This window comes from Salvia hispanica, chromosome 3 (genome assembly GCF_029641045.1).
Source record: "Salvia hispanica isolate PSC_SH4W2 chromosome 3, Shi_PSC_v1, whole genome shotgun sequence".
NCBI lineage: Eukaryota > Viridiplantae > Streptophyta > Magnoliopsida > Lamiales > Lamiaceae > Salvia > Salvia hispanica.
The window spans coordinates 35,325,871-35,343,849 of record NC_142694.1 but is presented as its reverse complement, the minus strand read 5'-3'; the positions used below and the strand labels follow the sequence as shown (position 1 = coordinate 35,343,849).

At 32.8% G+C, this 17,979-nt stretch overlaps 1 protein-coding gene and 2 pseudogenes across 2 annotated transcripts; all 3 read left to right on the top strand.

The window, feature by feature from the left end:
* The first annotated feature begins 1,015 nt into the window (after positions 1–1,015).
* Positions 1,016–3,604, top strand: LOC125209868 (small ribosomal subunit protein eS27y pseudogene; annotated as a pseudogene). The gene is made up of 3 exons (XR_016136260.1): positions 1,016–1,030; positions 2,959–3,089; positions 3,240–3,604. The product of XR_016136260.1 is annotated as a small ribosomal subunit protein eS27y pseudogene (transcript).
* Positions 3,605–5,337: 1,733 nt separating this feature from the next.
* On the top strand, positions 5,338–7,505 carry LOC125216037 (tubulin-folding cofactor A-like). The gene is made up of 4 exons (XM_048117640.2): positions 5,338–5,496; positions 6,450–6,620; positions 7,044–7,130; positions 7,269–7,505. The coding sequence occupies exons 2-4, from the start codon at positions 6,468–6,470 to the stop codon at positions 7,368–7,370; spliced, it is 342 nt and encodes a 113-aa protein (XP_047973597.1). The 5' UTR covers positions 5,338–5,496; positions 6,450–6,467; the 3' UTR covers positions 7,371–7,505.
* A 6,260-nt stretch (positions 7,506–13,765) lies between these two features.
* Positions 13,766–14,645, top strand: LOC125209482 (ethylene-responsive transcription factor LEP pseudogene; annotated as a pseudogene).
* The last annotated feature ends 3,334 nt before the right edge of the window (positions 14,646–17,979 follow it).

Below are 17,979 nucleotides of genomic sequence, written 5' to 3'. Positions count from 1 at the left end.
ACTGAATTTTAAGAGAAATTTGTAACTTCAAATTTACTGATCTTTCATAATTCAAGATTAAATATTAAATATTACTGATTTTTTATTTTTAAAATATGGAATTGAGGCATATAAATTTTTACAATAATAGATTTTTGGTTTTTTTTTTCTCTTTTTTAAAATTATTTTTCTCATAAAATATACTATAAGAGCACTTCCAATGGTCCGGCTAAAAACTCCCTTATTTATCCCTAACTCCTGCCACATCAGCACCAAAATTTATCCCCAGTTTTTAGCCAACTTTTAGCCAACTGCTTCAATGGTTTCTCCCTTATTTCTCCCTAACTCAACATTTCATTTTTACATCATTACTAATTTAATTGTTTTATTTTTGTATATAATAAAGCTAGCTAATTTATAAGACAAGACAAATAATAGTAATAAAGTTCGTTGTATTAAACACGAGTAAAAAATTACAACGACGAAAATTAAAAAAAAATAGGGGGGAAATTATTTATTTTAAATTAATTATTAAATTTTAAATTTATGGGGGGGGAAATTTAAAAAAAAAAAAAAACTATTTTTATCGCCGGATTATCGCCCACAGTGGTCGGCGATAATCCGGCGAACTTTCAGGAGTTGACGTTAATTCGGTAAAATTAACGCCGAATTATCGCCGAATTCTCCCCAACGCCCGGCGATAATCGGCGATTTTTCGCCGGATTTAACGCCGACCCATTGGGAGTGCTCTAAATTAACAAAATTATTTTATTGAATAGCTAAAAATATACACATAGGTTAGTTGGAGTATTTGTAATTTTTAGAGTGAATATATATTTAAGCCATATACTTGGCATGTCGGACATTTGCTTCCCTATATTTGCAAAATATTATTTGCGATCCATATACCTGCATTTATGCACGTTTTAAGATTCTTCTGACTTTTTTACTTTTTTAAGACAAAAACACCCTCAAAGGAGTAGAGGGCAAATTTGTAAAATTCATATTTTGCTATGTTGGTGGATTAACAACTAAGATGAACAAATTGGAGGTAGAGTTTGTGTTAATGGTGAAGTTCAAACATTGAGGTGCGATTGAGATCAAATCTAAGTAGAGATTTAATAATAATAAGAATAATAATAATTATAATAATAATTCTAATTGTAATAATAATAATGATCATCATATTTTCCTTTAATTTTCTTTTTTTCTTTAAAAGTGTTCAAAATTTTCTATAATGTAAAATCATTTTTTCTGGGCCTTGATTTGTTATATGTTAAATATCTGACCAAATGGCTTAGAATTTTGGATCCGATGGGTTTTTTTTATATGAAACTTGAATTTATTTAATTTCGAGGAGAATAATTTTATAATTATGATTTTTTGGATTGATTCACAGATTATAAATTTTTTATTATCCTCTATTTGAATTTATTGTTTAAAAGTTTGAATCTTTGGATCGATTCTAATCTGCCAAAAATACAATCCAAAACTCAAATAATGTAACAAATTTGTCCTCTACCTATTTGGGGGGTGTATTCACTCGAAAAAAGGTCAAAAAGTGAAAAGAACCTTAAAACATGTATAAGTACAAGTATAGAGACCGCAAATGATATTTTGTAAGTATAAAAATTGCAAATGCGCGTCGTGATAAGTATAAGGCCTAAATATGTTATTTACTCTTTTTTTTTTAAAAAAGAATGAACTTCACATGATATTTTAAAAATATTTCAAATTTCAAATTGGTTATTTGAGTTGTATTTTAAATTGAGGTTGAAAATAAGGTTAGACTTAGCATGTCCTATGGTTGAAATGAGAATTGTTGAAATATGGGAGAAATGTTGGTGTGGTTAAATATGAGCATTTTATGTTTGAATAAAAGAAATATACTTGATTTTGTAGTAGAAATATTTAGAAATTATCTAAATTTAGATATTATGGAGTAGAATTTTCTAAAATTAGTTATTAGAATATCTAAATACTTTTAGTAAAATTATTTAGAATATAGATACTACTATTATTTAATAAAATATCATTAAAAACTAGATTTTTATAAATAAGGAAGGTGTATAAATATGAGTAAGGTGTATCATTTTTTATAATGCTTAATCTTACTAGAAAACGAGTTGCTAAAATTTTGTCATTTTCGCTTTTCACTATAATAAATTAATAATCATAATACTTATTTAGTATATTATTTTTCAACCCGAACTAGATTTGAGTTTAATCTTTTCTATTTATCTTTGACTGATATTTTCACCGAATCTTCAGCCTCATCTTTGACTGAAGAAGAAAGAAAGATGGTACAAGAGGGAAAGAAAGATCATCTTTGACTGAACATATCATCAAACCTTCAGCCTCATCTTTGACTGAAGAAGGAAGAAAGATGGTATAAGATATTAGGTTTTTCGATCGAACGTCAATTATACCTTCAGTGTCATACTGTCATGCCACCCCAATATCGTTAGTCTAACCGTTTCACTTACATAAGGAATCAATTGAGTCACCCCACTAACCCAACTATTGCGATGATGTTTTCAGTAAAGGGGTGACCAAAAACAATCAGAGTTGGTAAAATTTTGCAATCTCCATTTATCCACAATAATAAATTAATAACTATGATAATTATAAAATAATTAGTAGTATTATTGAAGATATAGACGAAATAAATAAATAATGTATCTAAATTCATATCTTAATAAACAGATTACGAATATAATAATTAGATTTGGCGACATTTTCTCGTTATATATTGCGCTAGACAAACAACCTAGCTAGACAAACAACCTAGTTCTCTCCTCTTATCGTTATCGCCGTTTCTGTTTCCGTTTCTCAATCTCCTCCGCCGTCTCCGGCCGTAGAAGAAAAGGAAAGGGAAGAAAAATGGTAGGTTTTTATCGAACATCAAATCTTATTAATTTAATTACTTTTTTCACAATCAAATTGGCCGATTGGTAATTACTTTCTAATTATAAATAGGTCCTGCCAAACGACTACGATCTGCTCAACCCACCGCCTTCTCTTGAGAAGAGCAAGCACAAGCTTAAGCGCCTAATTCCAACGCCAAACTCTTTCTTCATGGACGTCAAATGCCCGGGCTGCTTCAACATGTAGGGTTTCAGAATAATTATTTTCAGATAGTTTGGTATAAACAAACAAAATATGATAAGAACGCAGAATTTAGGTCATATTTTGTAATAACTATAGATGAGTTTTTAAAAATTGGATTGATATTAACTTGTGTTGGTTTGAGCGTGTAGAATGACGGTGTTCAGCCACTCGACGACGGTGGTTATGTGCAGCAACTGCCAGACGGTGCTGTGCCAGCCTACGGGTGGGCGCGCCAAGCTCACCGAGGGCTGCTCCTTCCGGCTAAAGGGTGGGGCATCACCATCATCGTCCTTCCGGCTAAAGGGCGAGGCATCACCATCATGCAAGTATTAAAAATTGGTTTTTTTTTTGGTTATTTGTTTGGATTTCTTTTGAATTTCGCTGGGGATTACCGTTATTTTTATTTTTCTTCCGATTTATATCACTTTGAACTTGTTTTTTTGTAGGGTTTTATGGTTTCGGTGCGTTGTTTGGTATCAGACTTATATAATGGAGTGATTATTTATTATACTTAGTTTGCATTTTTGAAGTGATTATTTATCATACTTAGTTTGCATTTTTTACACTTTTTTTAGATATTTGTTTGGTTTCTTTTTAATTTTGCTGGATATTACTGTTATTTTTAATTATTCCAAATTGTTTCATTTTTAAACTTCTTTGTAGGGCTTTAGTATTTGTTTATATTGTTTGGTAACAGGACTTGGAAATATATTGGAGGTATTATTTGTTTGTTAATTGTGAAAGATATATATAGTTTTATCTGCGCATATGAAAAGTAAATTTGATTGTATGGTATAAACTATAAAGTCACAGGTTTTATTTTGACCTAAGGATGCTGTATTTTGTCTCTGTAAATTTAAAATTTTGGAGATTTAGGTCAAATAGATAGTGTATTTTGGCAAAAATAATTTTATCTAGTTTTGTGGAACTATTTTGGAATCGTATGATTTTATCTAATTGTTTGGGATTGATATATGTTCCTGTAATTTTAACCATTTTTGTTTGCTTCTAGATTTGGATTGTAATAGTGTTCGTCAATTCGATGCTCATAAGAAAAGGGGAAGGGGAATAACAAAAGGTAAATTAATATTTTATCAGGGTTAATTATCTAAAATATCAATGCTATTCTTAATCTTTTAAACCTTTATCAAAATTATCGACATGCCAAAAGAAGATTATGTTAAATGAGATAGACAATAATTCTCATCGGAAAAAGATAAATAAGTTATGCTATGTTATTAATGTGATATCAAAAATTGAATTGGATGATAATTTTGATAATTTTTTGAAAAATGGATACACTACAAGTCTACAACCAAAAAATTCTTTAAAAATATTTTTTAATGCAATTAAAATACTAATTTGTAATCTAAATACACTATTAACACCTTAAAAAGTTGTCGGTGTTCCAACTAAAATTAGATGACACAAATAAAAGTGTACTAAAAAGCAAAAGATTAACTTAATTTATCCTTAATTTATCTTTTAAAAAAATTCAATTTTTGTGTTTTTAGTATGTTTTTTATAGTGATATTAATTTGATATTTTAAGACGATTAGATATATTTGAAAAGATTGTAAAAGATTAGATATAGACTATAACTAATCCTTTTTATCTAGTTGTATAAAATAATTTAGGCTACAAGCATTTTTTTTAATCTTGTTTTAATGTTATCTATCAACTATAAATAAATAGTAGTAGTATCAGTTTAAGTATTGATTTAATATTTATTTTTGTTATCGATTCTTAAAAAGTTAGGCTAGTGGTTGGTTTGAAAATGAGCACAAAATTGAAATAGTCAATCCTTGCAAAATCAAAGCTAGTCGAAGCAAAATAAAGAATCCTAATAATGATTTGAACTAATCGAAACCAAAAAAGAACAAAATCTATAAAACATGAAAACAAATTCAACCATATGATTTAGGAAATCATGAAACCAAGAAAAAATGGGCTACTTCCTTCCTCCGTACTAAGGTATTAGACCAACTTTCATTTTTGGGATGTCCCAACATATTAGACTTATTTCTCTTTTTAGCAAAAAGTATCTATTTTATTTTATTCTCCACTTACTTTTTCCCTCTCTCATACTTTACTTTCTCCACTTTAACTATTTAAATATCAATTCCTTAAATCATGTGCCTAAAAGAAGTGAGTCTAATACTTTGGAACGGAGGGAGTATATGGGATAACAAAATGAAGTAAAGTGGCTCATATACTTGTCCAGTTGTCCATATCAGTTGTCGCACCTCAGACAAATTATACATGGACCGAGCCGGCCCGGTGGGTGGATGGTAGTGTGAGCTTGAATATAAGATCCGGCCCGACCCAGTAGCCCGATAATACTCCCTTAAAAACCCGAGAAACCCATACTTCACTCTGTCCAGTCGCTACACTCTCACACACCAGGTAATTAGTTCAATTTCTGGCTATTCTGGGAAAACAGACTCTTGATTCTGTTTTTAAGATATGAATTGTGCACTGTTTCATTCTTACTTTTGTTTATTTGATTGGTATGTCACTCTGTTCCAATAACATTGGTTTAGTTTTGAAAAATCGTGTAAACTTCGATTCTTTCGACTTTAAAGGACGAATGTTTCTAAGTTCACGAATATAAGGAAATGAAGGATCTGGGAAAAATGGAACAATGTAAAAGATTTGATCTTTATAAGAATTTTGAATTCTTGCTATATTGATTGATGATATAGCCTTGTGATTCTTGACTGCTTGTTTGATTCTCTTAGGACTGATGTCTGAATGGACTGTGCTCATGTTCATGTAGTTTTCCTTTGGAAATTAGTCTTGATTTCCTCCTAGTTGTTGACATTATGGATATGATTGATAAAATGCAACCACAATAGTTTAATTTGTGTTTATTTTCTAAAGTTTGATGTTGTGTTTAGTGTTGTTGACTGTTAAGTTCTATGAATGTTTTGCCTGATGGTCTATGTAGCCCAGTGCTCGATCCAAATCAGTACATTTCGCCTCATGGCCGGTGTCGGGTTGGTCAGCTCATGGCCAGACACAAACATAGTAATTTGCTACTCAAACAGGATCATGACATGTGAATCAATTATTTATAAAACAAATTGCCCCTCTTCTTCTTATGCTCAACTTGTAGTTTTGTCCCATTTTTCATTTTTGTCAATTTCCCCCTTTGTTCAATCAAATTTCTCAATAGGAAATATAGATATCTGTTTGCATAGGTAAGTTGATTCAATAAGAGTTAACTACCATTCTCACTGGATCTCTCTATGATGTGTTTTGCCACTATTATTTGTTTTACTTTGCTTGAGAACGATGAATATTATCCACCAGCTTTACTTTCACCATATAACAGTCTTGTTATGATGAAAGCGTAGACATACATTTGCACAACGATGGCGACATTGAGGAACTTGAACATAAAGACATTGACATGCAAGAGGATTGTGAAAGAGCTTCACTCCTACGAGAAAGAGGTTGAAAAAGAGTCTGCTAAAACTGCCGAGATGAAGGCAAAAGGCGCTGATCCATATGATCTCAAACAGCAGGTTCGTCGTGCCCTGTTTGTCTCTAAATGAAATGTAATGTCGGATTTCTTTCCATTTTAAACATTTGTACACAAGCTAGACTATGTTACTAAATTATGCTATTTGTGATGGTGCTTCTGCAATCACATTATAACTTGAAACGTGGTAAAATTGTCGATTCTGCAATCGAGAAATTTAACGTGCAAAGTTTGTCATGACAGTGTGTGGCTTGTTGAGTTTTAATTGCCTTAGATCAAGTTTTAGTCTCTAAACATGTTACTTTGTATTTGCATTTAATGGTATAAATATAAAAAGGGATGTTTTCACAATCGAAATTCAAGATTGAATTTAAACATATTTCTAGCAGAGTGGATAAAATATGATCCTTCTGTGCTCTTTCTCTCTTGCATTTATATGACTTGTGTTTTTACACATTTGTATCAGGAAAATGTGCTGTCTGAATCTAGGATGATGGTTCCCGACTGCCGCAAGCGTCTAGAGGCTGCTCTAAGTGATCTTAAAGCCACTTTGGTAATCTTTCATGCTTAAGTGCTGACATAAACAACTTATCTGCAGATGAAATTTCATCTTGGCAGTCGTATATCTGTTACCCTGTCTTGATTCGATCTGAACGAAAACCATGAGGTTGCTGAATATGAATCCGTGCAGGTTGAGGTGGAGGAGTCTGGCCAAAAGGATGGCTCGGAGACTGGTGATGCTCGGAGCACCATTACAGACATTGAACGGATATTTCAATCGTCCGATGCTTAGCCGTGTGGATTGTGGTAAATGTATGTGGCGACTAATGTGAGAGTTGATAATTTGTGAATTGAAATGATTGTGAATTTGTGATGGAGATATGAAAGCACTGGTGTCCTGTTTTGACTCGGTGTGAGTTTTAAGAAATGTGAAGGAGAGTGAGTAGAAAAAGTTAGTGAAATGCGTGTCTCACTTTTGCATACTCCACGTACTGGTTTTATAATGAAAAATATGAGTGATTTAGTAAAGTGTAAGGTTAACGTATCTAAAATGGAAAAATATAAATGAGATTATCATTGTTGATGTATTAAAATGACAAAATGAGATGTTGTGTCGTGGTCTCGTGCATGGAGAGAATATGAATAGCTCACTCCGTCTATCTTCCAATTTGTGTTTTTCCTATTTTGGTCTTTCTACATATCCTATCACTATACTATGTTTAACAAGTGTGTTAATCCAATGAGATTAAAATTTCATTAATTTTTAATATTTATACTCCCTCCGTCTTGCTTTAGGAGTCCCAGTTAATTAATTTTGGGGTCCCGCTTTAGGAGTCCCAGTTGTGATAAATTAATAAAAAATGCATAGAAAGTATTAAAAGTGTTAATAGTGGGTCCCAACATCCACTACAACTAATAAAAAAGTGTTAAAAGTGGGTTCCAATATTCACTACAATATTTATTTATTGGATACTCAATTAAAAGTGGGTCTCAACATCAACTACAACATTTATTTATTACACACTCAAACACTTTTTTCTTAAAATATGTGCTAGACTCAACTGGGACTCCTAAAACGGGACGGAGGGAGTATCTTTTAATATTTTTTTTTAAAAAAATGTCTTATCAAAATGACACAATGCACACGTATTGATTACCAAGTAAGAGCATCGGCTCTCCCGTGGCCCGGCTGCGGCTCCCTATAGTGCGAAACATGGGCATTTGTGGCGGGGGGTTGCCCACGAGAACGCCACTCGCGTGGCCCGGCCGCGGCTCTCCTATTGCAGCGGCCACGAGCCGCGACTCTCCTTATTTTCATTTTTTTTTTAATTCTATAAGTATACACATTTTTTTACCCCATTCCTCTACACAAATTCTATAAATATACCCATTTTTAATTAAAATATACACAAAATGAAAAAATAAATTATTTGGTGGCCCTGACCACACTTTGTGGCTTGGCCCGGCCAACTATAGTGGACACTCTAAGTGTGACTATTCACCGCACGTGCAAATCATTTGTCTTTTGTTTTCCGGTCTAATTAAAGTTTCTCTAAGGAAGCGGGGAAAACGAAAGCCATAGTCAACATGTGCCATTAATCAATCATATTATATTGAGATATTCAAGTCGCAAATAGTCTTACCCACCATTTGGTAGGACAACATCGCGTCTTTTAACACTCTTTCTCTGGCCCCAATTTCCCCAACTTTCCTTTAGTAGTTAAGTTCATAAATCATAAGTAAGCCAAATTCACATGAATTTCTTTTTGGGACTCATATATTCTAGTTTTCTTTCTTTCTTTTTTTTTCGCACGATAATAGATATGGCCCATGGAATCATTTTTTTAATGCAAAAAGGAATGTTCAAAGCCGAAGATTAGCAAGCAGCATAGCAAGTCTGTAGTATAAAAAAAATAAGTAAAAAATACATTCTCCCTCCATTCTCAGTAGTATAAAAAAAATAAGTAAAAAATACATTCTCCCTCCATTCTCAAAAGTACGAAGATTTGGTTCGGCACAGATTTTAATGCATAATTGGTAAAGTAAGAGAGAGATAGACAAAAAAAGTAATTAGAGTACTGTTAATGGATAATGAGTTCCACTCCTTTAGAGAGAATTTTTTTTCAAAATTAGAATGTTCATACTTTCGGAGACGGACATAAAAGGAAATTGTCCATACTATTCAGGGACAGAGGGAGTATTTAAAAGCAATCTTTCTATCCATAATCATAACTCTCGACAAATCATCCACCAACCTACGATTAATAACACCATATTCTACACCAGTTGGCAACTAGGAATTTAGAAATTTAGAAACGATGAGAATTCAGCCAAATTACGAGAGTGATGCCTAAGATTGAGATATCATTATACCTGAAGAGAACTAGCTGATTTTAGGTAACGAGACCCATAATTACACACAACCTATGAAGAGCATACCACATATACACACACAACCAAGGAAGAGCATACCACATATACACAAAGGCAAAACATTCAAAAATAAGCAACACAAGAACATGAATGATCGGCAATCACGAAAGCAAGAAGGTAAACGACAATTAAACCTTAGCTTAAACCGAGTCACTCTACTGTTTTTTCAAAATTTAAAAGCGTCCCATGTTACGCTAATAGGCAGAAATATCAATATCTTGCCACTTCATTGTATTGTACTAGCATGCTATTTAAAACTGTTATATTTAGTCATAAATTTAAAGTGAATTTTTCTCATTAACAATCTAATTACTAGTAATGTAGTAACATCGATTAAAGAGCATAAGTGAAAGAATTCACAATAGTTACTTGGCAAAAGTGCTAGAACATGCCCCAAACTAGTCACAATTGATATCAATAACAAATACTAACAACATCTGAAAATAAATAAATAAAAAGTAATCTTTAATTTAAAATTAAATTAAATGTCTTTGAAAGTAGACAAAGATTATGTATAGTATCCTACAATTGATTGAATAAGATGGTCAATCCATCAAGGGTGCATTATGCTACTAAGTAGGTGCATCTTCCTAGTAAATGCTTGCATTACACTTTTTGCAAAATCACATGCAAACATTTGAAAATTGAGGAGCCAATTCACAGATTCAAGACATTTTAATATTGCAAATTGGTGTTAAGCTAGTTTGAATATCTTGGTAATCAAAAAAGGTTTGATCAAAATTAGAGCTATTATCCACAAAGAAGTACTAAGTCCTATAAACATAGAGTCAAAACTTTGTCTAATGTACAATGCTTATGTGAGTAAATTTGTGTATCTTTTTTCATAAGAAAAGTAAATTCAACATTCAAAATTGAGCTTGAACTAATTAGTAGATTTGTTCAAGCGATATATACATACGGATGAATTTAAACTATGAAGCAATCTCATAGTCATCTCAACACTTGATGGAAAAAGGATAAATTGTAGGGAAAATCATGGAATTCAGTTAAATTCTGGCATGCCCAACAACTTAACAAAGAACCGAAACAATTATAAAGTTTGGATTTGTTCAAAATCATCCTACAACAAAAATATCTGTTCGTTTACATGTAATAATTGTTGAAAACCAGATGATATTTTCTTTATGAATAGACGATATTGTTTAACTTTTCGGCGGTGGCATCCACGTATGATTTTTCTACTATCATATCAAATGCAATTTCACCAAATATTATCGTCGTAGTCTTCTTTCAAAAAATTCAAGCATCATAAATTTTTCGATAACGACTAGAATTTGATCAAATTTCATGATTTTATCAGTCAATTTGTTAAAAAAAACTATAGATGAGCTAAATTAAAATCTGAAATTCCTGTGTGTTCACAGACTTAAGCTGGATAGCAGAAAAACAATGTTCCTCAAATTTGGGAAGTTTACTTCATGTTTCCACTTTAAAACAACATTAAAATGGATCTTTTCGAGCATTTTTGGGCAGAATTTTTTCACTTTAGAGACCACATGCTGGTGAATACTTAGACCACAATAATCTAATCTCGCTAAATCGATTGCTTTGACCGAGTAATCACTTTGAGCTCAAAATCAAGAATCAACAAAGACAAAAAAAAAAAAAATAGCCTCAATTTATTACAAGTTATCTACTTTTATTCCTTGAAATTGGAAAATAAAATAAAATTCAAGTTGAATAAAATTAGACTAAATTAAACACTCAATTATTGGAGTAGTGATTTACGTTCAAGTTGAACACACATATTTTAGTAGTATAACCATTGTTTTGTGACTTTATTTGTGTGAATCTTGCACAGTTAATTAGTAGTTAGTGTAATGCATGATCCAACCCATTTTATAACATGAATTACCCATGTAAAGTGTTAATTGTGTGTGTGACTAGGCTATGTGTTAGGTAGTACGTATTATTGTTTAATCATAAAAATGAATTTAAAGGGTCATCACATGGAACCCAATTAACTCTTTTGATTTCTCTTGTTTTATGGTTTGTTTAGTTACCAAGAAAATCCAGGGGTTATGCCTTATCTCATGAGAATTCAACCGTGAAATAAAATATGTTCCTTCAGTCACAAGATAAGCGAGTCATATTGCTTTTTGGAATGTCGCACTATAAGTGAGTCATTTCTATTTTTAGCAAAAAATCATTTCTCTTACTTTATTCTCCACCTACTTTATTATCACTTTACTTCTCTACTTTTCTCTCTATCGTACTTTCCCTTTCTACTTTAACTCTTTAAATATCAATTTCTTAAATCTCGTGCCCAAATAAAATGCTTATCTTGGGACGGAGGGAGTATAAAGAAACATTAAAGAGTCCATAAAATCACGAAGTTTAGTAGTAGTAATATTTTAATTTGTCCCGCATTTTTTAAAATTTAAATGATAAATGACTAAGTTTCAGACTATCCAATCTTCTCGTATGGTCAATTTTTATGATCCTCTTTCGAAGTATGGAAAAGATGATACCTAGAATCAAACTAAATACTGTAACACTGAACAAACAATTAGTATATAAAACAGAATAAACAATAACAAAAGTGTATACTACTACTAAATAAGCTTGGTCATCACATAAAGCATGTGACATATCATTTCCCATAATATATCAATAATTTTGTTCCTTTATAAGACGGTGACCTTGAATTAATGCCCATATTCCTAGTACTTAATTTATGTAATTAATAAAAAATGAAAACAAAGTAAGCCGCCCAGTCACATGATGTGATAAGCGGAAAAGGGCATTAGATAAGCAAAATACATTTGGTTTGAAGTATACGAGAATGATTAAGCTAGTGAGCCCAATGATTGATACAATCCCATTCAAATCATAATTGAATCACATAGTTTAGAATTGAGTAATGATCAAGTTGCACTCCTCTTTAAGACGTGCTAAAAGTTGTAATTTCATGAGAGAAAATAAATGCATGTTTAATTATGCGTAGTCATATTTTCACGGTCATGAATTGAAGCATACCTTATATGTAAAGAAAAATCAACCAATATAACTCAAATATGAATATCTCAACATATCTCTCACATTTGAGTATTTCGTAGTATTTGTTAATATTTCAATATGATCACCCATATCATATCACCTTAGACGGCACATTCGGCTCGAGCATAGAGTCCGCTTTGATTCCTTGTCAAATTTTACAAAGGCTAAATACGTTCCAATTTGTTAGAGCATACCTAATTCATGAAGATCGACCAAACCCTAAACATAGATTTTCAATATGTGACAACTAATATATGAATATCTCACCATATATTTTCTTTCTAACAATCAAACAATCATGATTTTATGATACTATCACCTTTTTCCATCACTCTTATGATTAGACATTGAATGAAGCTTCACATGCCAAGAGAGAGCAAAAGCTTTGCTAGAAAAATCTAGGTACATCAAGTGCCCAAATTCTTGGATCACGACTTCAATGAATAAGGTTTTGAATTACCAAATTTTGATTTAGGATATCAATTTATTTTATGTAAATTGTGTTATGCTATGATTTTGTGACCAAGATTAATTTCTCCCAATGATTTTGTGACCAAGATTAATTTCTACCAAAAATTAGCACATCACTAGTTAATAAGGATTTGAATTACCAAATTTTGAGTTAGCATATCAACTTGATATTTATGTAAATATTATTTTGCTCCGATTTTAAGATTGAGATTGATTTATCCCAAATTCACACAATCTTTTGGAATGAACAAAAGTTATTATATTGTCGAAGATCAATTATTATCCAAGCATGTTATTATTGTTAATACAAATTAAGATGAAAAAATGTTTTACTACCAATTAAGATGCGATTCATCGTCTATTATTCCAGCACGTTGCTGGCTACCTAGTTCCTAAATCATTAATCCTGTCATATTAATCTAATTATTGAGGAACAATATTTGATTTATGTAAATAAATAGGTGAGGATTAGCATATAATGGCATGGGATTCAGAGATGCATATGCCTAATAATGATGCATGTGTCATGTGATTGTCAATCCAATTAGTTTAATTAAGCAGCTCCATGTTCCACTACTCCCTTTATAGTTTATACATTACTAATTAAATTCCCAAAACCATGCTTAATTATATTTTCATTTTATTTCATTATTACCAAAATCTGTTAACTCACATGTCACAACCTCCCTATATAAACCCTCTGCACCAACAAAACATCCTCAAACATTTAGAACATTTCTCTCTACTTTGTCTATCACTATCAGAAAATCTCACTTTCCAATTCCAACACTGATCGTAACTGAATCTTTGTCAGTTCTTTTTCTTACACTGCCCAAAATGGATAGCAAGGGAAAGAGCAAAGCCTCCCCTTCCAAGAGCAAGAGAAAAGGGGGTCAACCGATCCCACCGTCAGCCCAAAGCGACCAGTCCTCCTCAACTAACCGGTTTCTCGGCGTCAGGAGGCGGCCGTGGGGCCGGTACGCGGCCGAGATACGTGACCCGACGACCAAGGAGCGCCACTGGCTGGGGACGTTCGACACGGCCGAGGAGGCCGCGCTGGCCTATGACCGGGCCGCCCGGTCCATGCGCGGGTCCCGCGCCCGCACCAACTTCGTCTACTCCGACATGCCACCGGGCTCCTCCGTCACCTCCATCATCTCCCCCGACGAGGAGCACTCCGACTTCACCATGCTCTTCTCCTCCGCCGCCGGCGACAGCTCCGGCCACCGTCAAATTATTTTCGGGCAGAATTCGGGTTTTCAGCTGCCCGGGGACGCGTGGCCGGGGAGCGGGCAGGTGGAGTACCGGCCGCAGGTGGCGGAGGATGAGCTACCGCCGCTGCCGCCGGACATCACGAGCGGCTGCTACGCCGGGGAGCCGCCGGTGCTGTCGGAAATGGGACATGGGGTGTTGAATGACATGAGGTGTCTGGAGCTGTCGGAGCAGCGGCGGAGCATGGACGCGGCGGTGGGATACGATGTCGCCGGGTATTTCGGGGTGGATGATTCGGCGGAGGCGGCGAGGAGTAGCTTCTCCGGCGGGTTTGGGTGGTTCTGAGTGGTTAGTGATGGATTTGTGTCGGTTTGAAATGTGTGTTTTTCTCAAGTTGTTATAACTTTTTTTTGGCTTTTGTTTATCTTTTTATATCTATGGATTGTTATGCCATCAGCTTATATAATAAGTATAATGCATTGAATGGTTTTTTTTGCGGATATTTGGCTACATGTAACTCTCAAATATGGTGGGATTAAGTGCATGTTACGTTAGTTCATAAGACATTTTTCTACCATTAATTTTATATTGAGGGTTTGAGGTCATCAAGCATATAAAGAATTACTGTATTATTAATCATCTTCAAAAAACTTCTCAAATGTGGCATAAATAAAGTACTCCTTCCGTCCACGGAATATTGTCCTCGTTAATATTGAGTTAGTGTTGGGTTCCACATTTATTAGTTTTCTAATAGAATGTGAATGTATTGAGTTACTGGAAAGTAGACTCCATTTACCAAAAATGGATAAAAGCAAAGTGGACAACATTTCACGGACGGACTGAAATGGCAAAACTGGATAACACTTCATGAACGGAGGGAGTATAACTTAGTTAATTAGACGGTTTTCCAATCAATAGGTCATGTAAGTCATAACAGTCGTGTCGATACACTACAAAAAACTTCTTTTTTAAGGACATAAAAATCGAGACGCAATTACTAAATTATTGTAGTTTCTACGTGACTTTTTATCATCCTTACCATGAACTTAAAAAGTGGTCTACAATATCATTAATATTTCACAGGTCCCCACGTAGAATAAGTTTTTCACCGAAGATATGTTACTTGAGTTGGGTTGGGTTGGAAAATATAATAAACAAAATGCAAAGCTTGTGATATTTTAGGCCAATTTCAAAGTTCGTGAGAAATAACAAATTTAACCAAAGTTCATGATTTTAGGGACCAATATCTCTTTCTTAAAATGATAGTACTCCCTCCGTCCCGCTTTAGCAGTCCTATTTACTTTTGAGCACTCGTTTTGTAAAAATAATAATAAATAGTTAATGTGGAGAAACGGTAAAGTGAGAGAAAAAATAATGTAGAGAAGTCTCTCTACATATTTTTAATTCATCTATATAATATTTTAAAGCTATATAGTTAATATTTTTGGTTATGTGATATATTAATACAATTGAGTTTATAATTTTAATTTTAATTCTTTATGCTTCGAGAGATTTTTTTTTTTTCAATTCAATGTTTGAATTTAGTAAGAAGAAAGTTTATTTGAATTTAATAGGAAGAAAGTTAAATATATATTATAGATTATGATCAATAAGAAAATTATAAAAGGAAACTATATTATTAAAACTAGTCCATGGAGTATTTGTTTATTTAAAAAATTAAGTTATGATTTTTGTATGTCTAAATAAAAAACTATACACTAATATTACAATTATTGAACAACATGCAGTTTTCAATGAAATCTTGATCGTATGTAAGCAAGTACTATATTTTTTAGAATCGTCTAGATTAATAAATATGGAAACCTTGAATATCTAAAGGAAGTACTGTACTTTTATATTAGATGAAACAATCATAACATAATCATATAAAATCTATTTAAAATAACATTAGATTATAGTATTAGGCAAAATATAATTACGGAAAAAATATAAGAGAATTACTTATATCGAGACATTATGTCCTAAAATGATTTCATTCCAAAAGTAATTCATTCCAAAATGATAATAAAATTCCATCCCAAAATAAATTATTTTTTTCACATAATTACCAAATTGTGTTAACCTACAATCTCTCTATATAAAGCCCGTTGAATCACAAACATCTTCAAACACAAGTACACAACACTGGACTCTTGTTTTCTAAGAAGTGATAAAAATGAGTCGATCAAACGATCAGTTCCGATACAAGGGCGTGGATTTGGAGAAGAGGACAGGCAAGTAGTGTGCACGGATATTCGACGCGGAGGAGAAGACAACTAAGCGAAACAATCTACACGGCCGCCATGGCCTAGGACTACGCCGCCCGGTCCATGCACGGCTCCAACGCCTACACCAACTTCGTCTATCCCTCACCAACATCACTGCCCCTCATGAGCCCGAGTATGAGCTCTCGCCCGACCACCCACAACTCTGGCTACCAGCAGAGCTATTACGGGCAGGGCGAGGGGCAGTATTCGGGGCAGGTGGATTACCAGCAAAACACGGGGTTCGGGCAGGTGGAGTAACGAGCTCGGCGGTGGGGTACGGAGGCGGGTAGTAGCTACTCCGGCGGAGGGGGGTTATGGGTATGGGTATGAGTATGGGAATGGTTGGCAGTGAGAGTTAGTGGTGGTTTATGGTTTAGTGTTGGATTTATTAGAATCAATTTTTGCGTTTTCATTTAATTACCGTTGGATTTATTAGAATCGATGTTAGCGTTTTTCTCTAGTAACTTTTTTTGGTCTTTCCTTTTACTTAATATACTGTCTACATTATATGGTTTTATGTGACTGGTGAATTTCTTATACAAATAATACTAAATTAGTAAGTGGAGTAAAACTTAATGTTTAACGTGGATGTATTTTATATAGGAGGTATCAGCATTTTAAACGTTAAGATTTATACATTTTTTTTTTAATAATGCGTTGAGATTTCAAAATTATTTCTTAAAAATATATACACTTCTTACATGCCATTAGTATTAGTATATTATTATCACTTTTTTTATATTCAAATCTTGATTTTATGTAAGTATATTTTTTAGAATTGATAAATACGGAAATCTTGTTAAATTATTTAAAGAAATGTACATACATGTATCAAAAAATTTATATTATGTGAAATAAGTATAATATAAGGATATAAATATACGTAAAATATTAATCAAAAAATATACAATATAATTATGGAAAGCAAATTTATGGGATCTATTGTTGCCTATTTTCTCAAAATATAAAGAAGTGTATACTTTTGTCGCAAAAATTTGTGATTATTTTTAGTATCTCGAATCTTGAATACTATTAGGAATCTATATTGTTGCCTTTTTTCTGAAATATAAATCTTGGTGGAATTCAACTCTTTTTTCTTTTTCTTTTTTGGTAAAGAGAATTCAACTCTTTTCTAGTTGCTGGAAAAAACAATATTTATTCTCTAAGTCATCAATGTATGTATATTTTACTATCTCACAAAATTAATAAAATCCCACATTAAGTTGATAACTTAACTATATCATTAATAATTCACAAAATTATAAAAGCCCATTGTAACTTGAAAACAATTCTTGGCCCAAGGCTAATAATTTTATAGAGACTTACTTCAGGTATCCAAAGAACATAAATATAAGAAGATTATAAAAAAGTTGAATTAAGATAAACATTCACTAATTTGGGCTGCATGTTGTTTCGATGAGTGTAGAACTCAAGATTCAAAATTAGAACTAACAAAGTTGGCAGACCTATTCATGTGTTTCAGTTTCAGACAAGAAA

Bases quoted from the DNA above. Each gene is read 5' to 3' on its own strand.
- LOC125216037 (XM_048117640.2), top strand. From the start codon at position 6,468: ATGGCGACATTGAGGAACTTGAACATAAAGACATTGACATGCAAGAGG. The intron at 6,621-7,043 runs GTTCGTCGTGCC...CATTTGTATCAG, and splicing joins CATATGATCTCAAACAGCAG to GAAAATGTGCTGTCTGAATC. The intron at 7,131-7,268 runs GTAATCTTTCAT...GAATCCGTGCAG, and splicing joins GTGATCTTAAAGCCACTTTG to GTTGAGGTGGAGGAGTCTGG.